The 25,375-nt window shown below is 36.0% G+C and overlaps 1 protein-coding gene across 1 annotated transcript in view; it reads right to left on the bottom strand.

The window, feature by feature from the left end:
• Positions 1–724: 724 nt before the first annotated feature.
• GPATCH2 (G-patch domain containing 2) overlaps positions 725–25,375 on the bottom strand; it is a 118,311-nt gene continuing 93,660 nt past the window's right edge. The window contains exons 9-10 of the mRNA XM_036380727.1: positions 16,380–16,462; positions 725–4,441 (exon numbers count right to left, since the gene is read on the bottom strand). Coding sequence (XP_036236620.1) covers positions 4,272–4,441; positions 16,380–16,462 — 253 coding nt within the window. The 3' untranslated portion in view covers positions 725–4,271. The remainder of the gene's footprint in view (positions 4,442–16,379; positions 16,463–25,375) is intronic.

Here is a 25,375-nt window from a genome sequence, read left to right as displayed (position 1 = left end):
ATTGGCGAGGGAGATCAAGCTTACATAATATATTATTTAATGATTGAATATTCAAATACAAGCAACATGGTCAAAACAGCTCCAATATCTGTTTTGTTGTAGGACAGAGGAGAATCATGAGAAGCCCAAACAACTTATTGTGATCAGTTGCAAGTAAATGTAAAACCCTTTTGCAGCTACTCCACTGCTCTTGAAAACTCTGCTAGGGATGAAGTGTAATTAGAAAGTTTCTTGATTAGGAGTAAGAGGGGAGGGATTCCCATTTCTGATACGCCTTCACTGAAAGTGCCCTGGGAGCAAGGGAAAGGGAAAATAAAACAAAGGTTGGATAAATTTTCCTTGAAGGAACAATTCTGGAGAACTGTTTGAAGAGAAAGCACAAGGCCCTGTCACGCTTATCAAAGTATACACATAAGTAAGGAGTGAGGGGAACTTGTACTTAAAAGTCTTAGAAGAATATGATAACAAAAGTACTGCAAACATCTTAAATGAGGCATTTCCTGATATTGTGGTGTAACCTCTTCAGCAGGATAATAACCTAGGAAAGAAGTACTAGCAAAAAGTACATAAAAGGCAGTGTAATAGCTTAACATAGTATGCATTTACTTGGTACATGGTATAAGACACTTTAATTATGTATTTCCAGAAAGAGCATGTTTTTGTACTCACCTGTGCAATAACAACACTACTCAAAAGGGTAGTTTAAAGAAAAGAACATACAAAGTTCATGAAGAATTGAGTCTATTTATTTTATTCCATCTTGCATTTGTGTTGTTAAAGCAAAGCATTCTATACATAGCATTTAGGTATTTACTGCTGTTCTACACCCATTATTGACCTAATTGCAGAAAGACAATTGCAGGGACAAACTTGTTAAACAAGCATATTGATAATGCTTCTCTGACTTTGACAAATATTCATTTAGAAATAAGATACTGCTCATGGGTTTCTTTTATTAACAGTTAATGGCTCAATTCACAGAACTTGGAGACACCATGGAACATGTAGCAAAACGCAGTGCTGATAATAGGCAACATCTCTTCTCTTCACTACACATTCTTCAGAGGAAGAATATTATGGTAACAGCTGAGCTACTGATTCAAATATTTAAATGGAAAGAATCTGGCAAGTGATGGATGACAACTTTTAGATACAAGATGATCCCGTATTTATTTATGTAGGCAAAAAACTTCAGTGTCACAGGCATAAAGAATTATTATCTGAAAAAACTTGTATATGTATTTAAAATAATGTGTTCCAGCTTTACAGCAGGTTTCACAGTATGATTGTAGGTTAGACATAGGAAAGATCTGAAGAAAACAAACAGTAAATCCAAGTATTTTGACCTGTTTCAAAGCCAAATAACATTGCAATGGCTTTAAAAAAAAATAAATCTGCAATTAATTTTTGTTTTGTTTCTTCACTAGTTTTAACTGCATGAAATCACATTGCTGGAGTATCTTTAAAACCACTCCTGTGAGATGTGGAAAAATGAAAATGAAATCACAGTGTGAGCCAGAATGGGAATTTTACTGCACAAAAAATATCTCAAAACAGTACATGAAAATATTTTAATAAATCATTTTGTTCTACAGCTTCTAACAGATGAAGTGTACTGTGAGCTGAGGCATCTATTGATAATACCTGGGGAAAACAAAGTGCATCTATCTCTATATCAAAGCCAGTTTAACTAACCTTAATGTCTAATAGATTCTCACTAAAAGGCTGATTTGGAACAAAAAAAATTAAGATTTTCAATCTGATTACATAGTTCATCCATTATGACAGTCTACTAGGCTGGCTGCTTCACTGCATCTGTAGGAATGCACGAAAAAAGAGTTGAATGAGCTAAAGATGTTTTTCCTCAATATGTATGCATTATTTCCCTCTTATCTTTTAAAAACAGGAAACAGTTTCAAGAACTTTTGGGGCTCTACACTTATTTCTTGAGAAACTACTGCTATGGTAAATTGCACAGAAATACTTCAAAGAAGTGTTATAGGTGCCATTCTTCCAGTCCAAGACATGCAGGTGTTGGAACTAAAGCAGAACAGTGGAATTTTAACAGACTGAGTATTCTTTCACAGTTTTATAGATAGAGCTACAACAAACAGATTTTAAAAGATTCACCTTTGCAATTCACACGCTGAAAATGATTTTAAGGGATTTCTGATTGCAGTGTACAAAACAAAGAGGTTGTCAGAGTTCACTTGCTCTCAGGAGCACATGGCACTTTCAGAACAGGTGCAGGCCACAGAAGTGCATTATTTGGAATAACACACAAGTGGGCACCTCTGCCAGCTGCAGAATTCCAGGTTCTTGGCCCTTTGCAACTATGTGGCCTTGAAATTCTTTGGATAGGGAATGTATTTAACCAAGTTCAGTTGTGCAAGAGATATTTGAAGTGGCAAACTCACATTATACTGTGCCCCAAAACCTTACAATAAAAAGTATCTTTTGCTGTATAAATCTCAATTCTGTTTAAAATTTCTTATAATTTTAAAAAGTAAAACCACACAATCATACAAAGTATTTAAACAGCAATAAATAGTCTTCCTGAAACTCAAAGAACATGTGCATTCAACTATCATAAAAACAACATCAGGTAGTAATCTGTAATCTCTACACTATGGTGGTATGCTGAAACAACGTTCCCAAACTGACAGTAATTGCACTGGAAAACATGAACATTTCTTTCAAGCAAGTTTAATGCTATAATGCTGCTGGTTTTCCTCTTCCTGCTACTATTTTCCTGGAAAAATGGGTGAAGCTGAGAGAAAAAGAAAAGTAATAAAAACACGTCTTAAAATTAATCACTATATTTCACAGTTGCATGAGCAAAGCTGCGCTCTTTTTATCCTAAAAAAAATATCTTTGCAAGCATCTGGAACTAAGTATTTTTCTCTCCAGCCTGGGAGCTGAGGAAGGGAGATCCTCTTGAAGAAAAAAAAAGACTGCAGAATCAAATCCTGTTCCCTCTGCAATGAGGGTAAATGTTGCCAGCTACTAGAGGCATGGGTGGTGAGAGGGGCACGATTTTCTCCTTAGTCCGTCTGAAAAACAGTTTCCTTCAGCCCTATCATTTAATTCTAAAGTGGAATTTGTTTTATCCTGCAGACTAATAAGTACCCTAGGAGCTTGATTGGTTGGTGCTTAATGAAATTGCTTCTGCTGACATTAGATACATTAGGATACTGATTAAAACACTTAATGATCCCTCTTGATTTTAAATTGCTAGCTTAGATTTGTGAGATGCCATCAAAGTATCTTTTTCCTTCCTTTCCTCCATCCTAATCCTGCTTCTCCTTGCCCTTTTTCTGTTCATGATCCTTAAAGGTTGTGGCTCATTGGCAACAGCTCGGTCGCAAACCAAACGTTAACACCATGTTGAATACTGCATTGTTTAAAATGTGCCAAACCCCAGAAAAACACTGAAACACAGTCATCCCTGAAATACAATTTCCTGTTTCAAAGCTCAAACTATTCTTAAATGTGGCAACACTGAGGATTATTAATATGAAGGGAAAGCCAAAGTTAGAGTAAACTTTAACTCCGTAAAATATTTGCTGAGGAAAGATAATTTTGTAAACGTAAAAACAAGTATAAAAGCATTACTTTTCAACTTGAATGTGGAAGACAGTATTACATTCCCAGAAAATGGTGTTGGGATTGGATTCCTATGACAACAAAGCTGTTTTTCATGCTCTTAGACAAAATTGCATACAATATCACCTTCCAGTGGGAAACATGTATGTATTATGGCCATAATGACAACTTATATTCAAATATTGTTAAACACTATAAATATCAGGCTTGGAAATTTTGCCTGAAAAGGGGGAAGCCACAATAGCTGTAAAAAGTTCCATTTTCCTCAACAAATCTTATCAAGGCTCTTGAGATGAAATTATATCTACAAAACAAAATTTACTTGTATACTAAAACCTGCTGTGCCAGAAGCTTTTACCAGAAAAAGTGAGTATACTGAATTTTATGCTTAATACAAACCTTAAGACCACAGAAAATAAAAAAGTAGAAGTTTTTGTACATTTTAGCACCATTATGAAGTCAGACTCGAATGCCGGTTCTGTCACTGTGGCTGTACCTTGCAGCTGGTGGGAGTTGTGTGAAGCTCGTTGACTTCAGCCATCTTTGAGAGAAGGAAAACTGCATTTGCTGATCACAACAAATAATATGTTTGCCATTTTTTTTCCTTTTTCTTTTTTTTTTTTTTTTTCTTTTTAAATTAATTTTGAGCTTTATTTTTATCTCTGTCAGCTAAATCCAAGTCCAAGTCCTTTGGGTCTCTGCATGGCTCGTATGGGCTCTGCTATCCCTTTGCCGTCTGGTCCGAGACCTGTTCCTGGGGTCCAGCCCATACTCTGAAGCATTCTGTTTCCAATGTTGTTTTCTGGGATTGGTTGGGTGTTTTCACCTACAAACCCTGAGATTAAAGAAATACACAGCATTAATCAGCACTGCCTGCCATGTGGAGAAGAGCAGGATAATCTCCCTTAAAGCTTTAAACCTTCTTATTGTTCTAATTCATCTAACAGGTTTCTAGAACAGTCTGTCTTTGCACATGTTGACCTCTTGACTGCATATGATTCTAAATAATACAGTCTAATGCTTTTATTTTTAATGCTTTTGAGGATTCATTCTGTTTTTACATATTACAAATAGTATCATATTATATTCCAATATGGTGGATTCACATCAGCCTCAAAGAATATAAATCACCTGCAGATGTCTACCAGCACATTGTCAAGATCACATGAATTTCTAGTCCTATGCAGTTACTAAGAAGAGACACATCATAGTAACATGACCATCACTCTGTTCTTAGTAATATTTATCAATGACCTCCCTCAAGAAAACCCAATAAAAACGTTCTGATTAAACAATTATAGCTCTTACAGAACCAGTACAGACAGATGGTCAACCGCTCTGTAATTCAGCTATACCTTTACTCAGTTTCTCTTTTATTGAACATTGTGAATTTTGATATGTCCAAGGTTACTTTTGGTGTTTTCAATTTTACAAAGTGTTGTTTACACTCTCTTCTCCTTTAGCATTGAGATCTTTGAGAAATGTTGCATACATACCACAGAAAAAGAGTACCAACATTGCAAGTGTTATCATTATTATTTGTTACAGTAACAGATTAATTTTTTTATAAGAAAGGGTTTTTTTTCCCATGAATACATCATTAAAAAAAAAAAGAAAAAGTGAAGTCAAAATAATAAAGCTAGTTTTCCCCCTTCATCAACCAGACTCCCCAAACCAGAGTTTAGAGACAATGCATGGATAAGCCTTCTAAATATAAGTATCTTGCACAAGGGATATTTATTTCAGGAATCTGTGTTAAAATTTATCAACTTCCACCATGCAAACAATTTTAAAAAGGACTGAAGGTTTTGAACACCAGCAGTTGCACGTAGACAGCTGGATTTTGTTTTCAGCATTATTCAACATCACCCTGCCCAACAACAAAATAAAAAAACCCCTTAATGTGCCCAGCTTCAAAACTATCTGTTTGATTTTCTACCTATTTATTCTGCCTGCTACTTTTTGAAAAATACTGTAGTAGAAGCCTGTGATTTTGAGTTCTTGAAGACTATAATATTGACAAGCAGCTGGCTTATCATTATATTAACTTACTAAACGAGAACACATAAAAGTTGAACATGAGCTTCTAAAAGGCCTAATTTATCCCCCACACACAAAAAAAGCAAGGTCCCACAGTGGAAACTGCATATACAGAGAGAAATTCAAAATGAGAGGTGCACATTAAAAACCTCATGATGATTGTGATGATGAATTTATAGTACTCCAGCATTATCCACTATAGATCTGTCATATTCAGTAAAACACTGGCTACATAAAAGGCAGACTGCTTTCTAGTATCTCAGTTCCTGAGTCAAAGAAAAAAAGGAGTGCATTGAGGGAAGGCATCCTTTAATACTGGTTTGAAGCTATGCTTAATGCAAGGCTTAAAATAAAGGCTTTTAAGTCAGCAGCCTTCAGTCCCTGAGAGGGTTCTTCTTGAACTGACCAGCACAGAATTCAATGTCCAAGACTTCCTTTCTTTTCAGGCCCCCACAGGCAGAGGCAATTTTCATACAAATGAGTCCCTGGCACTGCCTGGCATACACAACATGGGCTTTGTAACCTTCCCAGTTATACTTTCTAGCTGAAAAAAAAAAAAAAAAAAAAGAAAAAAAAGAAAAATAAAAGGGAAAGAAGAAAGGGTACTGTTCAACAAAAATTCTGGTAAGCCTCATAGGTAAAACCCTGGCACTGTGTTTTGGTCCACTCTTTGTAAAAAGTGATGGCAAAAAATGAAGAATCATTCCAGTAAATGTTTGTGGAGCAATTAAGGGGAAAACTTCAAGGGGAAGAGAGATCCAACAGACCTGCCAAGCAGGAAAGAGCAAGCACAAGAGTGTATTTTATGACACCTAAAAACTGGAAACACGAAACCATTCATAATGCTGCCTAGGCAGAGGCAGCAATGCTGCTGGAACATTATGCAAGGCATAGCCTGAGACAACATAAACAGCTTTTTTTGTTTTATTCTATTCAAGGGAAAAACCCACAGAGCTCTTCCTGTAAAAGATGTACCTTTCTATATGAATTTCAATTCCTGAGACAGCCAGAGGAACCTCACAAAGAAGATATAAGGAAGAACACTCTGTACCTTGACATGTTATTAGTAAACTGGTGCTTCTATTTTTGATGCCTTTTGAAGCAATTCAATGTTGTTTTTCCCTGACAAGATAATTGGAATTATTTGTTTTTAAAGACATAAGTACTGCTAGAATGTGTATATGATACCTATTTTTCCCTCCACTGTACATACTTTTATATCTCGTATTAAAACACCAGCTCTCCCTAAGAGTCCTGTTTTAGTCTTGTATATCATCAGGTTAAAAAAAAAAAGGAGAAAAAAGAAAAAGAAAGAAAAGAGAAGCCACCATAGACTTGATTTCACAACCCACTTTTGGGCACACAATCAAACAACATACACTGTCCAAAGGATAATGTGTTTGAAGGCTTTGTACTAAAGCAAGAATAAAGCAAAACCAAAACCCCACCTACCTTGCCTATATTACTAATTGACTAATTACTCCTTCTCATAAATGACGTGAATACAGGTTGCTTTTATTTGAATCTTGAAAAATATTTAATATACCCTGGCCATTCCATTGTAGTATAGTTAGTTTTTATATGAATACTATCTAGGTCTGCCTTTAACATTCCTGCAATTTTCACCCATCACTTGAAAAATTTATCTGTAATGCAACATATTTTATTTGAATCCAAAGAATGTGGATAGTGGTATTGCCCTCTTCCTCCATTTCATGTGCAATCAGCAGGTTGGAAAAAATCTCAACATTTGCATTGCTGATAGACTGCATGATGGGAGAGAGCTCTTAAAAATCGTGCTACACTGTGTGCTATTCCCCTGACCCCCATTCCTGTGCTTTGGGCTTTTATTTTCTAATTAAAAGCAGTAATTGTCCTTGCAATATTCATCTTCAAGTTCAGTTTTTAATTCATGCCTATGGCACTTCTTGGACTAGCCAGTAGGGCCTGTTAGAGAGAATGGTCCAAGCACACGGCCTTGAAAAGGGCTGTGCTACCTCTGGGACGTGTTCAGTCTTGACCCACCCAGGAGCAAGAGCAAAACCAACCCATTGTGCTGTCCCACAAAAAAATAACTATGCAGAATCAGATTAAAAAAAAAAAAAGCGGGGATACATTTTTCTAATTTTAATGCTGTATGAGGTTTCCAGAAGTTACAAGGATGTCTGTGCACTAATAATTTATAGGAATCTCCTGTGCAGTACACCTTTTTTTTTTCTACAGACAGAAAATGTTTTTAGCAAGCCCAACAATTGATTCCTGATCTACCAAATGAGTAGTCTGCATGTAGAAGGGGCTGCCATTATATGAGAGAGGAGAAAACATTAAGCTATAGTAACTTGTGTGAAAAGACAGCTCTGTAAAATACCCTCAGCTTATGATGTTCCTTTTCTCTCTGCAAAACTGCCAGGTGAAAGAAAAAAGGACAATTCTCAAATCTTTGTGTATATGAATAGACACACTTCAAGGTCTACATTTTTTATGCATATGACCTTACATACATGGAATATAGAGTCAGTGAGTAGTAAGTGACAAAACTGGGAAGTGGAAAGCAAAAACTCATCACATTTGTTTAATTTTGGTATGATACTTATGGTGGCATTAAAGGCAGGTTTCAGTGAAAAATAAAGGTATGTAATTTTTTCTTAACAGCTGTTGAGACAGGTATGTCCTGGTTAAATAGTACACTAGCATTCAGTGCCATACCCTTGATTTTACAGCGATTGCCATGAGTTAATTTAATTCCATCTGTAAGCTAAAATCAGATCAGAGGTCTAATGCTGCTGCAGGCTTCACATCTGTTTAATCATTTTTGGATACAGCAGCTTGCAAAAGTTCAGCTTTTAAATTTGCTTCATATTTAAGAAACAATGTTACACCAGTGTACAACATTGTCAGCAGGAAACAAATGAGCCTATGAACAGTTTTGATCTGACAGACTCATTTTATTTGCAAAATGCTTCTACAAATTCAAAGCTTAACATTGAAGTTATTGTTTATTACAGAAAAATAAAGGAGCTATGACCTCATAAACTACTATTGTCAGAATATTTATTTATATGGTCCAATTGCTGGATAAGACTAGCATCAAGCATGTTTAGCTTATATTGGGCTGAATAAAACCAGAATACAGCTAGGATCAAGCTCTCAGATAACCTTATTTAAGAAAATGTATGGGTTTTTTGTTGTGTTTCTTTTTTTTTCCTCTCAACCCCCCCAAGCTGTAAGAAACAAATGAAGGCATAGTGAAGTAATTTCATCTCTGGCCACCACACTATTTCTGATGTTAAGAAAACAGGGTTTTAAACAGTTCTGAGAAAATGGCACTGTACATAAATATAGTCTTACCCTTTCATCTTTCTTTTGTATGATTAAGACTTGTGAGCAGAACAGCAATGCCTTCACAGAGTATACCACAACTATTATTTCCTCTTCTATCGCTCCCAGCAGCCTTAAATCCTTTAAATCCTTTCCTAGAAGGATCTCTTTTTGCTTGGGTAATTTTTGCAATACATGGCCTGCTAACCCTTACCCCCTACCCTGGATCTCACTTATGTCTATCACAGCAGAGTCAGTCTTTCTACCTCAAATCTTCCAAGGAGCATTGTGGATGGTAATTCACTTGCGTAATTGGCTCAAGAGATGAAAATCTTGTATCTGCCTCTCTTAGCCACTAATCTATCCAGCTGACTGCAAGCCTAATTGGCAGCTTGTTTAGTAATTTGGCTCCTAAAGTGTTGTATTGATGTTGGATAAACAGCCAATGGAAGCAGAAATGATACATGCTGATTCTCTTTAAAAGCTGGTGCACTTTCCCCCTCATTTTCTGAAAGCATTTAATATTTCATCTATTCTTTTTCTTTTCTGACTCCTCACCAGACAGATGAGCTCAGAGCAGTAGGGACTGATCCTGATACACAAGGAAACCAATCAGAAAAAGACATTGCTGTAGTCTGTCTTTTTATGCCAGCTCTCTCTAACTAGCAAAATGGGAATCAGACTGCCTAGATGTTTATGTTCTTAAAATTGTTTTGGGTAATTGCACAAACACAGCTTCAGAAGCACAGCTACCAGCTGCATGGTGATTTTAAAACTCAGTACCTGCAGTGATTTTCAAAATTCAGTACATATGGCTGTGTATCTACTAAAAAACCCACAAAACACCAAACCAAAACTAAAACAACTCAGCTATGAGAATGCTATGCAAATTGTCTAGTTTAATATTTGAGACTGTTTTATTTCACCAGACTTTAACACATCCCTCACACTGAGCTATCTAAGACTATCTAAAGAATAACTAGAATTATTATGTTCAGGTAAGTCTGCTTGCATTGAATTTTATTCTAACAGAGAGATAAGAATAGCAGAGAGGACATAGCTATGACTTCAGCAGGTGCTGGATGCCTCTGTATTTATCCCGTATCCACAGCAGAGTTTTGCTGATGTCTGCATTGCCGTAGTTCATTCCTACTGCTCCATCTCAAGGGCCTGGGTAAACATACCCTATCTTGAAGCACAGAATCTAGATTTCAATCTATTTTCAACTCTCCTGAATATATAAACATAAATTCACACACCAATGAAGATTGTAACACTGAATTTTAGGTACCACTGGCTATCCAGAAACACAGATCACTAGGAATTGGATTTGCAGGTGCTCTTCTCCTTCTATTCTTTACTGGGTTACACTGTATGTGGAGTAAAACTTCATGCCCATTCAGTCTTTGCTGCTATACAATTGGTTGGAACAGTTGGTATTTTTAGATTGCCATTTATCCCTCTGTAAGGGGAATCTCTTGAATATCCAAGACTGTCTTTTCACTTCAGTCCAAAGCAGCTCTTTGTTTTATGCCTTGTCTTTGATGACAGAAACACTGTCACTGGATGGCACTTTGGAAGAAGCATCCTCACTGGGGGACATGGCAAAGTTCTGTTTAACTCCTCCAAAATTCAGCAAAATGAATCCCATCTGATAAGCATCCCCTCACTTTTAGAGAAAGACTCGCAGCCTTACAATGAAACCCAGTGGAAATCCAAAGCAAAAATTTTCTTTGTGAAACCCAGAGTATGTACAACAGATTTTACTAGGAACTTTTCCACCAATTGCAAGGCTTTTACAAAAAGACAGAAATCTTGCCTGTACTGGAAACCTGATCAATGAATTTTATTTCCTCACATGGTAAACTCCTCTGAAGTGTCAAAACTTTCTGCATAAATCTATCAGATTTATGCACAGACCTCCTTCCTTATTCAGAAAGTGAATCATATGCTGAAAAACCTTTAAGAAAAGTAGTTTTTGCATAATACCAGGGACTGTTTGCAGCAGTGCTCCCTATTCCCTCAGGATAAAGAAAAAGTAGTCACCAACAACTGAGAGGCAGTTGTGGAGTGCTGGGATAAGAAATAATGCTGACTGAGGGAAAACTACATTTTTAACTGCCAAACTGTCTGTGTTTTAACAAAAATCCTTTGCAATTACCAACCTAAAACTGACAGAAATATCAGGTACTTCTTTTATTGGTTGAAATCTAGGAAAACTACAGGACATCCATTTGCCCATCTGAGGAAGGTGATGGTTCTAACAAACTGCACATAAAAAGGAGGTGGCTCCTCTCTGTGGGGAACCACTTTAATATGATATCTGGCAGAGAATGTGCAGAACTTGCAGAGCACATAACTGCCCTTGAGGATGAGTCTCCCTACTGACACCTCTGTTTCACTCAAAGCCAGTCCTCAAGTGTACAACTGTTTAATGAAACTTGAAAATAATGCCTGGTTTAGCCTTTTCCCCCCCCATATTTCCACTATATTAAGGGTACTCTCTTTGGTTATATTCTCCAGTAAGCAGGTTTATGGTTCTTGAAAGTGAAGCCAAAAAATCCATGGAATCACAGAACATCTCAAGGTGGAAGGGACCCATAAGAACCAGAAAGTTCAGCTCCCAGTAGAGGCAATTTGAACCGTTTCCATAACCAGAAACAGCTACCTTATGAAAGACTCCCAGAGTAATTCAGGGAATCATTCTTGAAGCTTCCACATTTCACAAGATAACAGCCCTTAGAAAGACAGGCACAGTCATCTTCTATCAATCTGAATGTTTCTTCTTGACTTTTTAGTGGCTGTGTGTACAGCCTGTAGAATATTGCTTCTCTCTAGATCACAAGAAACCCATCAGTAATTTTGCAGGATAAGCTTGTCCTGGTTGAATTGCAGGTCTTCTGAAGTTTGTTACCGAACTTTCTGAACTCTGGTGCTTGTATGTAAGACGCCTTGTCTGAACCAGCCACCTCAAGCTCAACACAGAAAGCCTTTTGTTCTGAAGGGACTGCAGCTTCCAATACTGGATGGCACTCTGCAATCTTTTAACTTCTAGTTTGGTGAGACAATATGGTAGAAGAAACAAAGAAACAGAAAGAAGTTCCTAAAATTTAACTTGCTGCCAAGTTAGATACCAACCAAAGAAAAACGAGAGTCCATGGGCTGCACAACCAAGCAGGCTTGAAGTATGCATGCCAGGAAGGACTTTGGCAGACTGAGGGTAAGAAATGGTGCAATGCAATAAGGGATAGGATTCACAACATGCCAACATTGTGAATTGCCCTGTGACAATGGATTTCTGCCTATAGAGTTGTACACTTGGAAGACGGAAAAGCGGTGAATCGAGTTAAAAGAAAATAGGCTTATTGTTTAGAGTTTTGGAAATTTATGGTCAGTTCATCCAAGTACCCCAAAGTTTACCTTCCCCTGAAACTACTGCACTAAGTTGACCTTCACCACAAATTCAGCCTCAGCCACCTCTGTTATCACACTGTAATCACAATCTTTTTCAAATCATGGTTTTGGTTCTGCAGATAGTCAGGTCTGATTTTTAATCACTGACATATTAAGCATCAGCAAAATAGTTTGCTTAGCTGTTCCATTGGCAATTTTTAAAAAGGAATGAAAACATGTACCCTTTTGATTACCTTATTAAAGTGAGTCATGATGGCATTATAGCAGTGCTCAGTATTTCTGCTGCAATTAAGAAACTGTCATATTTTTCATTAAAATACATTCTTTAAAATGATACTTTTACCTTGGTCATTTCAATCAGGACCAGCCTGAAGTGTAGCATGTGCATGCAACATGCCAACTAGATAAAGAATATGACATCTGAAATTTGTTTTTGAAAAAAGGTAATTATTAAAATGCCCATTACATGCATAGTAATTTATCTATTTTATATAAACATTTTCTACATTTTAAATAAAAAACAGCTTTCTGTTCTTGTAATTGGTTTTTGCAGGTTTTTAACCCTGCTCCAAACTGTAAACCACACTGTGCAACACCAGAGAAAAAAGATTATTTTGAAATAAATGACTATTTACAAGGCATACAAATATGAGATGTGAAGCAGAATTTGATGATTTTTTTCCCAACATTTAAGACTTAGAGGTTTGTTATTTAAAAAAAAAATCTAAAATATCTCAGAGATTTAACAAGAGATGATAAAAATCAAAAATCTTGTACATAAGAGTCAATTAGAAATAAACTGGGATAAATGTATATTCAGTGTATGGTATCTAAAATTATGTAGCATCTATTGGTTTGATATGAGACTCAAACTAGATAATCTAAGACTGAAATTGCTGCAAATATTCCCAGTGCAGGTGTTTCAAGTAGTAACACTACCTTGCGAAGAGTGTTCTTTCTCTAGCAAAATTTTTTTTGCTGTTGTTGTTGCTATTTTATTATCACTTTCATTAAACTGGACCCAGTAGTAGAAGGGCTATTTCCATGACAACGGATTAGTTTATCTAAGAGGTCCTTTTACAAACTTGAGAGTATTGTATTGCTGCAGTGAAATATGTCAGGGTGTCACATGAAATAGCTCTACCACTCAGGTAGTCATAGGGGAGAGAAGGTCATTGAAAATGACCTGTGCTCACATGAGAACAGAATCACTGGAATAATATTGGTTTCATGGAAGAAGTCATCCAAAAGAGTATTTAAAAGGTACCTCATACTTCAGTTGAGGGAAGTAATCAATTTTTACTAGTATCAGTTTTTTGTTGATTAAGTAACTATCTAGGTTCAACAATGTACATATGGGATATATGAAACATCCACAAAAATGAAAAATTCATCCTGGGAAAAAAGACAGAATATGATACTCCTGTATCAGTACTGTCAGTTCCCACCCACCCATGCCAATATTATCTCCCATTTTCTTCACTGCTATTCAACACATCTTTTCTTCACCTTTACAACTGACATTTTTGAAACTATAAAATGCTCTGTGCTGCTCAAACTTTCTTGCTTCAATGCTGTGCAAGTAAAGCTACATCCTTTGTTACTAATATACACAAACCTATTGGTATGTGACTTTGACTGCAGACTGAGAACGGGCTATAAATTTAGAAATCAATATCTAACTCTATCAATATTCATTTTACTTTTTCAATACAAAATACAAAGGTGAAAGAGCAGTAAATAAGCTCGAGTACTGAAATAAATTGGGTGTTCTTGTCACAATTAATAAATGTTTAACCAATCACACTGCTTGCTGCAGAAGCCTGTGGCTTTGTAAGGTGTCTGAAAGTAGCAGGTGCTATCCTTGTGAGACTCAAACCCAGAGAACGTGTTCCAACACCTCGTTAGGATCGTTCTCATCAGTACTACTGGACCTATGGCATAAATTGCCATTTTCAGCACTGTGCAGATTTTCAGAAGAGTTAATTTACCAAAGTAGTTTTTTCCAAATGCAAATGGGAATTTAGGAAACACTCTTACCAACACATTGACTCAGACCAAACTTTGTCAATTTGCAGTCCATGTAAGAAAACACTTGCAGTAAAGGAGTCATTTACAGACAGCCTTTCAGGTTTCACTATGATATCAAATACAAACAATTATGAGGAGAATGTTTTTTTCATTTCTAACTTCTGCTCATCTAAACAACTTCTGAATTTTTTTCTTTCAAGAAAGCAGCTCACAAATTCTTCCACATAAAATCAAACCCTTCTCTTCCCATATCTTAGCTAACTAAAACTACTGAAAGAAGAATAATCAAATAAGCAATCTCTTATTTTAATCCCAATTTCCAAACGTACATTCATTCTAAAAGAAAACCCCGTTTCTTTCATAAAATCTTATGGAACACAGACAAAAAGCAAGGCCTGTGACAGACAAACAATAATTTCACCGTAGAAAGGTTAGCCTTTGAGAAAACTACAATAATCTGAAGCATGCTATACATAGTTACAAGCTTATTCAATGTTTACCAAAGGTTCTATTTGCTTAAAAACTTACAAGGATGACGTGCTGAAAAACAACAACTTTTCTAAGACCACAAAAAAAAAATTCTCAATCCTCCTGATCACAAGAAAATTGAAAAGATTACCTTGAACTTGAAAAGAAAAGAAGGCACATCAGTTAAAAATTACCTCATATGATACCTTTATCCACCATTATTCTCTGTTGCTCTTCATATAAAGGCAAACTTTGGGGCAAAACAATTTCTAAAACTGGGAGTTCATGGACACATAACATTGAATGACCACATATTTGCCTTAGTATCAAAATATTGGCTTTGTAAAGTTACGCAGAGGACCCAGCTTGTAAAACAAAATTCTGAACACTGAAAGCCCAAAGTAAAGTGAATAATAAAATTAATTTCACGATACTTGATAACCTCTCAGTACAAAGTGACATCCTCTAGTACTTGAAAGTTGTGAAGTGAAAATCACCTTGTAGAAATAATTACATTATTCTCTCTTCAGCCATTAAGTATTTTTCTTTTTCGGTTCACATATGTTCAGAGTCTTAGAAGCTGACCCATAGATTCTCTTTTTTTCATACTGCTGCCACTAAGGTACTTTTATAACATTGTTAATATTATTCCTGGTCTGTTTCTGCCACTGAGGTTTGAAACAAAGACGTTTAAGGAGGGGGAATTCAGTTAGAACACAAGTATTAAGCATGTCTCTAAAGACATCTACTTGAAATATATTTGAAAATTCTATGTATTGCAAATGTTGCTGCTGTAGTTTATGTATGACTAGGACATGCAGTCCAGATTTCTGTATTAGACATTTATATAAAGGCTCACATGGGCTCACATACAACTGAATCTTTCCAGTATGCACATATGTAATTAATACAGCAAACTGATGAGAGTCCTATAAATCACTGCTAAGTATTGAAAAAGTAATTTCACAGCTGTGACATCAGCAAAATGCATCCAATGGTTGTGACCTCGCATCTGTAAAAATCTTTTAGAAATGTGCTTGCATGGGCTTCCTGTTTAATCTACAGCACTAATTTTAAAGCTGTGTTTCACAGCTTTGTCACCATATTTTCGATTGTTTACCCAAGAATTCACATCCTGACTTTATTGTGCAGGGTATTTAGAGCATTCATATGCAGAAAACAAGATGCCTCAGGTCTCTTCCCTTGAAACGTTTGAAGGGACATAAGCAGTAATCTTTGCTGTCTCAGTATATGAAAAAAGATTTATTGTCTTTAAAGAAGCACTGTGCTACAAAGGACTGGAAATTGGCAATGATTGCAGGAGAGTGGAGGGAGCCTATTTATTTCTTAATCTTTATTAATAAATAAGAATAGAACGTATTTGAAGTTATATGGGAAGTTATTGAATTTATCAAGCTTTTCCCCAGTTCACTGACCTACTGCTTTGTGTTTAGAGATTTAACATCTTGTGGTTTGTGCTCTGTCCCAGGGAAATTGGTTACCTGTGGGTCCTGGCAGGGGAGCAGCTTTCCTTCTCCGCTTGATGTCTCCCATGCACAATGATCCTAAATGTACACTGGTTTGCCTGCAAGTAATTATAGGAGAAAACTATTAACAAAGGAAGAAAACTGCCACATAAATACACAGCTTGTATAATCTGAACCTATATCAAAACATTCTCAACCAAGATGAAGCTGCACAGTCAAGCCACCAATCTTGTTTATATCGAAACATAATTATGTTTGTTGACAAGCGCTCAGTATCTAAATGCAGCATCATAAATTGTTACCGGAATGAATAAATATAAATATAAAGGGAATGCTTTTTAATTTTCAAAACTGGCAATCTGTCTAGCTCAACATAAAACAAAAACACTGTTGCTCCTGACAGGAAAATAGCTAAGATTAATTATCTAAAGAGATCACAATGCTGTTTGTAGGTTATCAATTGGCTGGTAATGCTTTACTGTCAGAGCAGCATTTATTACATGGAAAATATTATCAATTTTTTTAAGGTAAGATGAAGAATGAATGAGAAAACATGAAACAGTAAACTCTTCAAAGATGCATGAAATAAACTTGTAGCATAACAATTTATCCCTCCTAATTCACTGGCAAGTTGTGAGGATACCACGGAAGCACAATATCTGTTAGGCTTCTTGAACAATTATGAGCTTGCACTTGGAGGCTGGAAAATTGATGTAGATGCAGAGGATGGCAAACAAACAAATGCTATTGCATTAAACCCAGCTATTAGAAGTCAGTACCACAGGAAATGGTAAATTTGGAATTTTCAAGTGTTGACTTTTGGAATAGAATCTCAAAGGACAATTATAATTATTATTTTCTTAAAGTAATATAGAATGCCTGCAGAATTGAATATATGTAGCTGACTTTTCTTTTTTAAAGAACCAGAACAGAATGGGGGGGGGGGGGCAGGGAATGCAGTAATTTTAATATGTATCTATAAATGTTACTGAGAAACGTGTTTCTTACCACATAAGTGTAGTGAATTTTGATAAAGTTACAAGCTGAAAATTGCATCTGACAATCTACAGCAGTATAGTAACACTGTCACTCATGGGATCTGGTTTCAGTGTGGATATATGACTTACCCTTTACGGCATTTATAAACATTTTAAAGCTGGGCTACTTCTAAATGAATAACAAATCGTCATATACTGTGGAGAGACCTCAGATCTCCTCAATAATGTAAAAGAATGACAACAATGCCTTGATGAGTAAGATGACAATGTACAATCCTCCTCATATTTCTTCTAAGAAGATACAGTAGATTAACAAGTAGCACAGTGCTTGTATTTAAATAATAAAATATTCCAAGAAACTTATGTTTCACAGAGAAGTGCACTCTAGCTTCACCTAGTGAACCCTTATTTCAACACTTTTCTCCCTTTGTTTTAAGCCACATTTTCCTTGCAATTCCAACATGAAATTTTATCCTAGTTTAATATCAAGAACTCAACACAGTTGGACTAGTAAACTAACAGTATGATAATTTTCAGTTCTGAATTTAGCAAGAAATCAAGAAGTGTAACCCTTTCATAACTGATTGTATGATAAAGAAAATGAATATTTAAATATAATATGGGGCAACATTAACTAAAGAAAATATATTTGTGATGTTTGATCACCAGTGGATCAGTATTTAACAATGGTATCAAACATGCAGAGTAAGTTGTGTGATAGTCGTAAATTATATATTCTACAGTGTGAAACTCTTGTTTTCTGAATGAAAAAGGAAGAAAGTCTGCAGGAATACAAGTAGGATGAAAGATAAAAATTAATAAAGTCAGGCAATTGAACCTGAAGACCTGAGCCACAGCAGTAACAGTGAGCAGCATTTGAGTTATTTTACCAGAATTGATTATCTGTTACACTACATTGAGATATCTAGATTATTGATCTGTAAGATTATGGTACTGGGGTCTCCCCACTTTTCCTCCAGGCACAGGGAATGGAGTTGCAACAAATAACACTAAGTAAGGACTACTTTGTTATTGTTGTCACCCTTCATGTAGAACACAGCAGTTACTTTTTAATATAAAATCAATGAACATCTGAAAGGCAGCCTTGTTCCTTCAGCATAAATGAATCATTTGCCTTTGCCGATCACAACAACCCCATCACACCAGCCAAGGTGAGAGTGGGTATTTCTTTGTTGTTGTCAAAAATTCCCTACACTACTAATAAATAACAATATGCTGGAGCACCAATTAAGCTTTGTCAAACCCGGTCTGATGGCCACTACCGTCCAATGTTCAGCCAGCTTGTGATTGTAAAGCTGCATTTGGCTTCACCAGGGCTTAACATCTGATATGCTCTGCCAGTGTAAATCACAGCAAAACAAAAAGCTCATATTTATTTATTCATTTATTTATTTAGAGAGGATCAGATAAGAACTATTACTGCTCTGGAACTGGCAGGTTAGACAAAAAGAAGCAGAGCTGTGAAGCTGCACAGTACATTTTGAAATGTCTGTAATGGGGGTATTATAAAGTAGGGAGAACTCTGACCCTCAATCAGGCTAGGTTCAGCATTATGTTTCTTAGCATTAAATCAGAAGAGAGTGGATTACAGAAAGGAAGAAAGCTATTTGCCTGCCTTCTTTCTACTTACCCCTAGCTTGCTTCCAGCTATCATTTATAAATAGTGCTCTGGAGGGAAGCTAGGCATTTTATTAGGAAAAAAATAAAACTTGTTAAGACCACCTTGCCTGAAAACCTGGCTTTTGATGTGCTGGTGACAGGGACTGGAGCAAGCAGTGTCAAATGGAATAATTTTTAAGGAAAGACAACAGGAACTTGTCGCCTCATTGTATGCATTTACAAATAGAGGCTTTTCAGAGTATTAGGCCTAGTTAAAGCTGCCCTCTGGATAAAAAGTGTTCCCAAGCAGCCTCAGACAAGCTTGGGAGACAAACAGATGTGACTATGGTCCCTGGCGTTTGGCAAGAACACTCATTGTCAATAGGAAAAATATGAGCATGGACAGGGCATCAGCTGCACCATGGCCGAGCAGGCCTGCAAGTGTCACAGCAGCGGCAAAGTTGTGGCAGAGGGAAATAAGAGGGCTGCAAAAGCCAGGCTGGTGTGAACTTACGCTAGCATGCCAAGAATTTTTGTTGTTGTTGTTGTGTCATGCCTCAACGTATTAAGCAAAACACTGGAAAAGCTGCTGTCAATTTTTATTCATTTTTCATCTTGCACACAGTGCAAGATTATCCTTTCTACATGGTAAATAAGAGTCTCAAAAATGAAGACAGACTGGGAAGGCAGCAATAACAAAAATAATTGAAAAAAGTTATTAATATAGCAAATAAACCCCACAAAGTTTAGTTATTAAATCCCATAAATAAATCCCACAGATTTGATACAGCAAACACTTTTATAGACACGATGACATGCAAAGAAATTCACAAGCATTTATACATTTTTGTGAAACATTCCCTCTGATGGAAATTTTGCTATTTCCTCTTTAAATAGCAGCAGTCTCTTTATCCTTTCTTTTTCTCAAGGTAATTAAGATTATTTCCCTAACGATGGTAACATGTCTAGAATTGTCTCTTTAAGCTCCCCAAACATATCTGTGCCTACACAACACAATCCCTTTTTCCATAATTTTCATAGCTCCACAGGCAAATATTTTTGGTGAATGCCTTTTCAGCAGTTACACACATTCACCTCTCCAAGGCATTTGTAACAGGTCATGTAGATTTTTGCCTACCCTGACCTCTGCAGTCCATGGACCATGTGGTTACATTCTCCAAAGAAACATCTTGTTCTGTGGGGGAGCCAACAGCTAAGGTGCTTTAAATGCAATAAACCTACTGAGCCATTGAGGACCCAATGGGTTCTTCACTCTTTCACTGCTAGTTTTCACCCTTGCCACTATCAGAGTTAAAAGTTCACCAGTCACTAAGAACAGCACAATAAGATGGCTATAGGACAGCAGATACTCCTGAACACGTGTTCTAGTTCTCTGATTTATTACCTTCTTCTGTACTCACTATCATCTCAGGTGTAAAAAAACCAAAATTTACTAATGAAGGCAGGTGTGGAAGAGTGTTTTTTATCTAACAGTATTTATCAGATTTCTGTACACTAACTTGGAAAATCGGATACAGCACATTATTATGGTGTAATAATGAATAATGTTTTCAAGAAGACTGATTTCTATTCCATAATTAGATGAATTGGTAAAGATCAATACATGCCTATCCATTATAATGCTATTAACATCTCCCACCTGAGGAAGAAACTCACAGTAAACACTGACACCCCGTTCTGCCACAGTATCAGTGCATTCCTGCAGATGGCTGTAGAACTCTGCAAGTTTATCACCACTGGATGCTTCAGCTAATGGAGAGACTTGATCAAAGTTTTTAAGCAAACTTTTTCGCAAGACATCACAAAAAGGAAAAAGTTAACTGGTTTGTATTTTAGAAGGGACTTGAGAGAATTATTTTCAAGGGGAAATCTAACTGAAACTCTCAGTTTTCAGGCTTAAAATATAGATAAAAAATAGATATTCATATGGATATGATTGCAGAGAGAATGCGGTAGGGACAACTTAACTCACTTTAACCTTGAAATTACCTGACAAATTCTTACAAGCTGAAACGGGCAGGGAGAGTGTGAAGCAATGTTCGCAGCACCAGTTAAGGATGGAGAAAACAGAATTCAATTCTGTTTCTGTGGAACCCAGAGAAACAAGCTAATAAAATGATTAAAAAATTGAATGTGTGGAATAGCTCAACTTGATGAAAATCCAAAAACACCCTGAGCAAACCTCCTCTTATATAAGTATCTTTTACACAAAAATATCACATAAATGATTCTCCTTACACAGAAGCCTATCTTGTTTTTACATGGCTTAAAATGCAGACACTGCTGTATCTGGTGGCCAGTGGAACACATCCATTAGTGCTGCTTAAATAAGGGAGTCTGGAGGAACTTTAACTCTTACTGATCATTCTTAAATTACCACAAGTGGCAGACAGATGCCTTCAAGAGCACTGGAGTCAACGAAACAGTTTATGGTAAGTTTAGAGGTAAACACCATTAAAACCCTATTATATATGTCTTTCTAAACATCTCATAACACTAATACCTAATTAAATTAAGATGAACATAAAATTCTACATTTCCCTTTGATTGAGTCTCCAGAATTATGGATTAAATTAAAATGTATCACTCCAAATACACGTACTAAGCAACTGGGGCTGTAAATTTGGGAAGACTATTATGTATTATCTAGGTATAATGAATACTTAATCTTTGCCTCTGGCATGAGTATCAATATAGCCACAGAAAAGATGCATGATGATTTCATAATAGTACACTGAAATATGCAAGGCACATTTGTTTCTAAGGAAAATACATTAAAAACAATGGCTAAGCAAATTTGTAAGGAAAGTTATCCTCTTTCCTTTGTGGTACACAGCTTGTCAAAGTGTGAATGCAGCCCCTAGTGTCTACTTGAACATCCAGAGAAGGGTGGCATGTGCAGTAATGCATGTGTCCCATGGACAGTTAGAGAGGGATGGTTCCTTGTTCACCTGCCTTCTTTTACTCTTTTGCTTTCTTTTCAATTTTCTCAGGTGACAACACTCAGGTGAAATCAGTTCCATGCTTGATTCCTCCTCATCTTTTACAAACAGTAAAGCTTTTCCTCAAACTTATCTAAAGGATAACCTCATCTATACAATAGATTGCTTCACCTACTTCTACAAGAGTGAAGACTATTACATTAACCAGAAGAGCTATGCACTTTATTTCCCTTTTATTACATCTTAAAAAGATGTGATAAGCCCATGCAACTCAATCAAACTCCTTTCATACAACCCCAATCTGTTCACAACATAACTTCAAGCATAAGGGTGACATACCTGTATTATTGAGTGTCCTGGTGCAATCCCATTATGACTAGAATACAACCTGGCCCATGAGATTACCTCATTGCTTAATAAATACCAAATCCTAACACACTCCTTGCTGTTATCTTTAGCAGGACTTTTGTCATTCAGACACAGTAGCTGTCCAAAATTTATCTGAACACTACAAATTGACACATTCAACTCCACACTGGCATAATTTTAGTGCACATGATGGAAAATAAAAACCTGCATGACTCCATATGATTTGACACCCATACTCAAGTCACTTAAGCACTCTATTTGTGAAAAGAGACCCTAAAAAATTAGTTCAGTAGTAGAGGCCTACTGCCCTCAGAAAGGATAATGCATTGTTTTTTCTTGGTTCTAATTAGTAATTTAAGCATATGTTCATCATTTAACTCTAAATGTTTGCCTTTTCCCCAAGCTCAAAGACAGCTGTCCAAGATGTGAATGCCAGAAAACATTTAAATATCAACATCTGTTGAATTATGTTAATTTAGTGTAATATAATTGGGCATGAGTTGGAATTGATCAAAAGTATATGAATTACACAAAGGCAAATCCAAACCAATATCTTGGTGTACAAACAAGTCACCAAGGAACACTGAAGGAATAAACCCAAAAAATACACTTCTGTCAAGAATTAGATAGTAAAAACTTTCCGTTTTCTTCAACAAATGACATGATTTCACATTTTCAATACAGGAAATTAATATTTACATTACCTAAGAATATAAATTTCATATTAATTTAGAATATTTCTAAATATTTTGATGACAAGTTCCATTATTGTTTTGTGTGAAGAAATACATTATAACAATAAAGCTCATATTCATGCAATGGTGAAATTTAGTTTGAAAACAGGTTGCAGTAATAGAACATCAACGTGTTACAGGACATTATTTTTTCACAAATTCTAAAGCAAATATTTTTTGGTCTCTTCTTCACCTTGCAAATTGTTGCTATTTGAGAGATATGGGCCTCAGTCCAGCTCTGAAGTGATGCAGAAAATATCTTTATGACTTGAGCAGTAAACAATGGATCTGAACAGATACTTTAGAGGAAGGACTTGCTAATGTACTCAGCTACACTATTTCTTCCAGATATTTCTGAATACATATTTGTTTACCAAGAATGAAATTCACTAAATAAGCTAAAAATGGAACAAATGTATTTTTCTGGAAAGATTTAAAAATACACATTTTAAAGTTCTGGATTACAGCCATATAGCGTTAGGTTAAATCACTGCAAGCATTAGTGTTGTGTTCAACATCTTTTAAAATAGGTAAAGAATTAGAAGCAACACTAAAAATTCAAGTATGTAATACAGTAGCACAAAAATGGAAGACGAAATTGAATTTTTATGTAATTTGAAGCAAGCTATCTAAATTATCTAAATTTTTTTCTAAACTCTTTCTCTCACCACACAAAATCACAGTCTAAATAGAAGTCAGTGTGCTTATGCCTCAGAATTTTAGTTAACATGCATGAGGGGATACTGATTTACACATATGATATTCAAGGATCCTTTTGAGATTAGTAGGAACCTGATGCAAAAATTGCAGAATTTAATGTGCAATAAAACCAGAAAGAGGGAAACCCACCCTTCCTTCATGCATTGCTATTCATCTTCATCCTTATAATAGGCAGCTTCCATGTGCCTTTGTGGAGAAATGCAGAGAGACAAAACCAAATTTCTTGTGGTGGGGGAGACGATGGGACAAATGAGTGGTGGAAAACCAGAGCGCAAAACAACCTCCTTCACTGCAGAGCTGCTCAACTACAGCTTAAACAGTTTGTGGGATGACAGTGCAAGCCCTTGTGCACAGCTCCTCCTCAGACCTTACAGAGCAGGAACGGTCTTCAGACATCTGAAGTATAAAATAACTTTGTCCTCATGCCATTAATATTTTAACAGGTAAGATGAGACAAACAAAGTTTGAGCTCTGGAACACAAAGTTGTGCAAAAAGAGAACAAGACACAGCATCTAATGCAGCTGAACATGAGAAACAAGCACACCATGTGCTAAAATTTGGTCACTTCAAAGTGAGAGATTTGCTATCAGTTCATTCAGGTGAAAAATTCAATCCAGATAGTACATCAGAAGGATCCAGAGTTACATAATTTCTAGACGTTATCTGATTTTTCTTTTTGATTTGCATGCTTTTAAAATCAGGAAAACATAACTTCCTGTTAGTTAACATAATCATATACCTGGAACTCCATTTTAAATGACAAATTTTCAGTGCCATTTAGCAGCTTGTTTATGTACTTTATTATAAAGTATATTAGATTTCAGTGCAAGAACAACAAAATTCAGCTGGTAGTTTTATGTTAAAGATGGAAAAAATCTGCTCATATCACACAAAAAAACGTATTTGCAAAACAGAGTACAGTTCAAAATTTCTGCTAGTTTTACAAAAGTTCTCATTATGCAAATTAAAAGGTGACACTTTCAGGACATTAGATGACTAATCAGTATTTATTCAATAGATACTTTAAATCTATCCATGAAGCACTACTGAGGCTCTAAGATTTCCATAAAATTAAAGCATCACACACTGGCTACATTTTGAAACAACAATTAAACTGTCATGGCCCTGTCCTCCTCTCCCATGTGAAAATCTTTTCAGCACCCTAAAAATAAGGCCACGGTAGAGAAAACTCAATCTGGAATTGCCCTCTCCCAAAACAGCATCATCTTTTACCCTTTCCAGGGAAGGAGAATACCAAACTGATGGAATAATGTTGTCCCTGAGGGTGACAGCAAGGGAGTGAAGCAAAGTGTCCTCAAACATTCACATAATTTAATCTGGAACTGCAAATATTATTAAGCAGCAATCATAACAGCACAGTTACTGCTTCATGACACTCCAAAGAGGAGATAAAACTGCTTAGTTGTTAATTTCTAATGATGTAAACACATTTGGATTTTAATGTTGTATCTGAATCTCCTGCATTATTAGCTCTGGGGTTATAAGACATTAACTTACTACCTTTAATAATTTTACACTTGAATTAAAAGGCATGTTTAAATATGACTTTATTTTAAAGTATTTTTGTTGAGAATATGATGGCATA

Source organism: Molothrus ater, chromosome 3 (assembly GCF_012460135.2).
Source record: "Molothrus ater isolate BHLD 08-10-18 breed brown headed cowbird chromosome 3, BPBGC_Mater_1.1, whole genome shotgun sequence".
Taxonomy (NCBI): domain Eukaryota; kingdom Metazoa; phylum Chordata; class Aves; order Passeriformes; family Icteridae; genus Molothrus; species Molothrus ater.
Note: the sequence above shows the minus strand (reverse complement) of the source record. Positions and strands in the feature narration are given on the sequence as shown.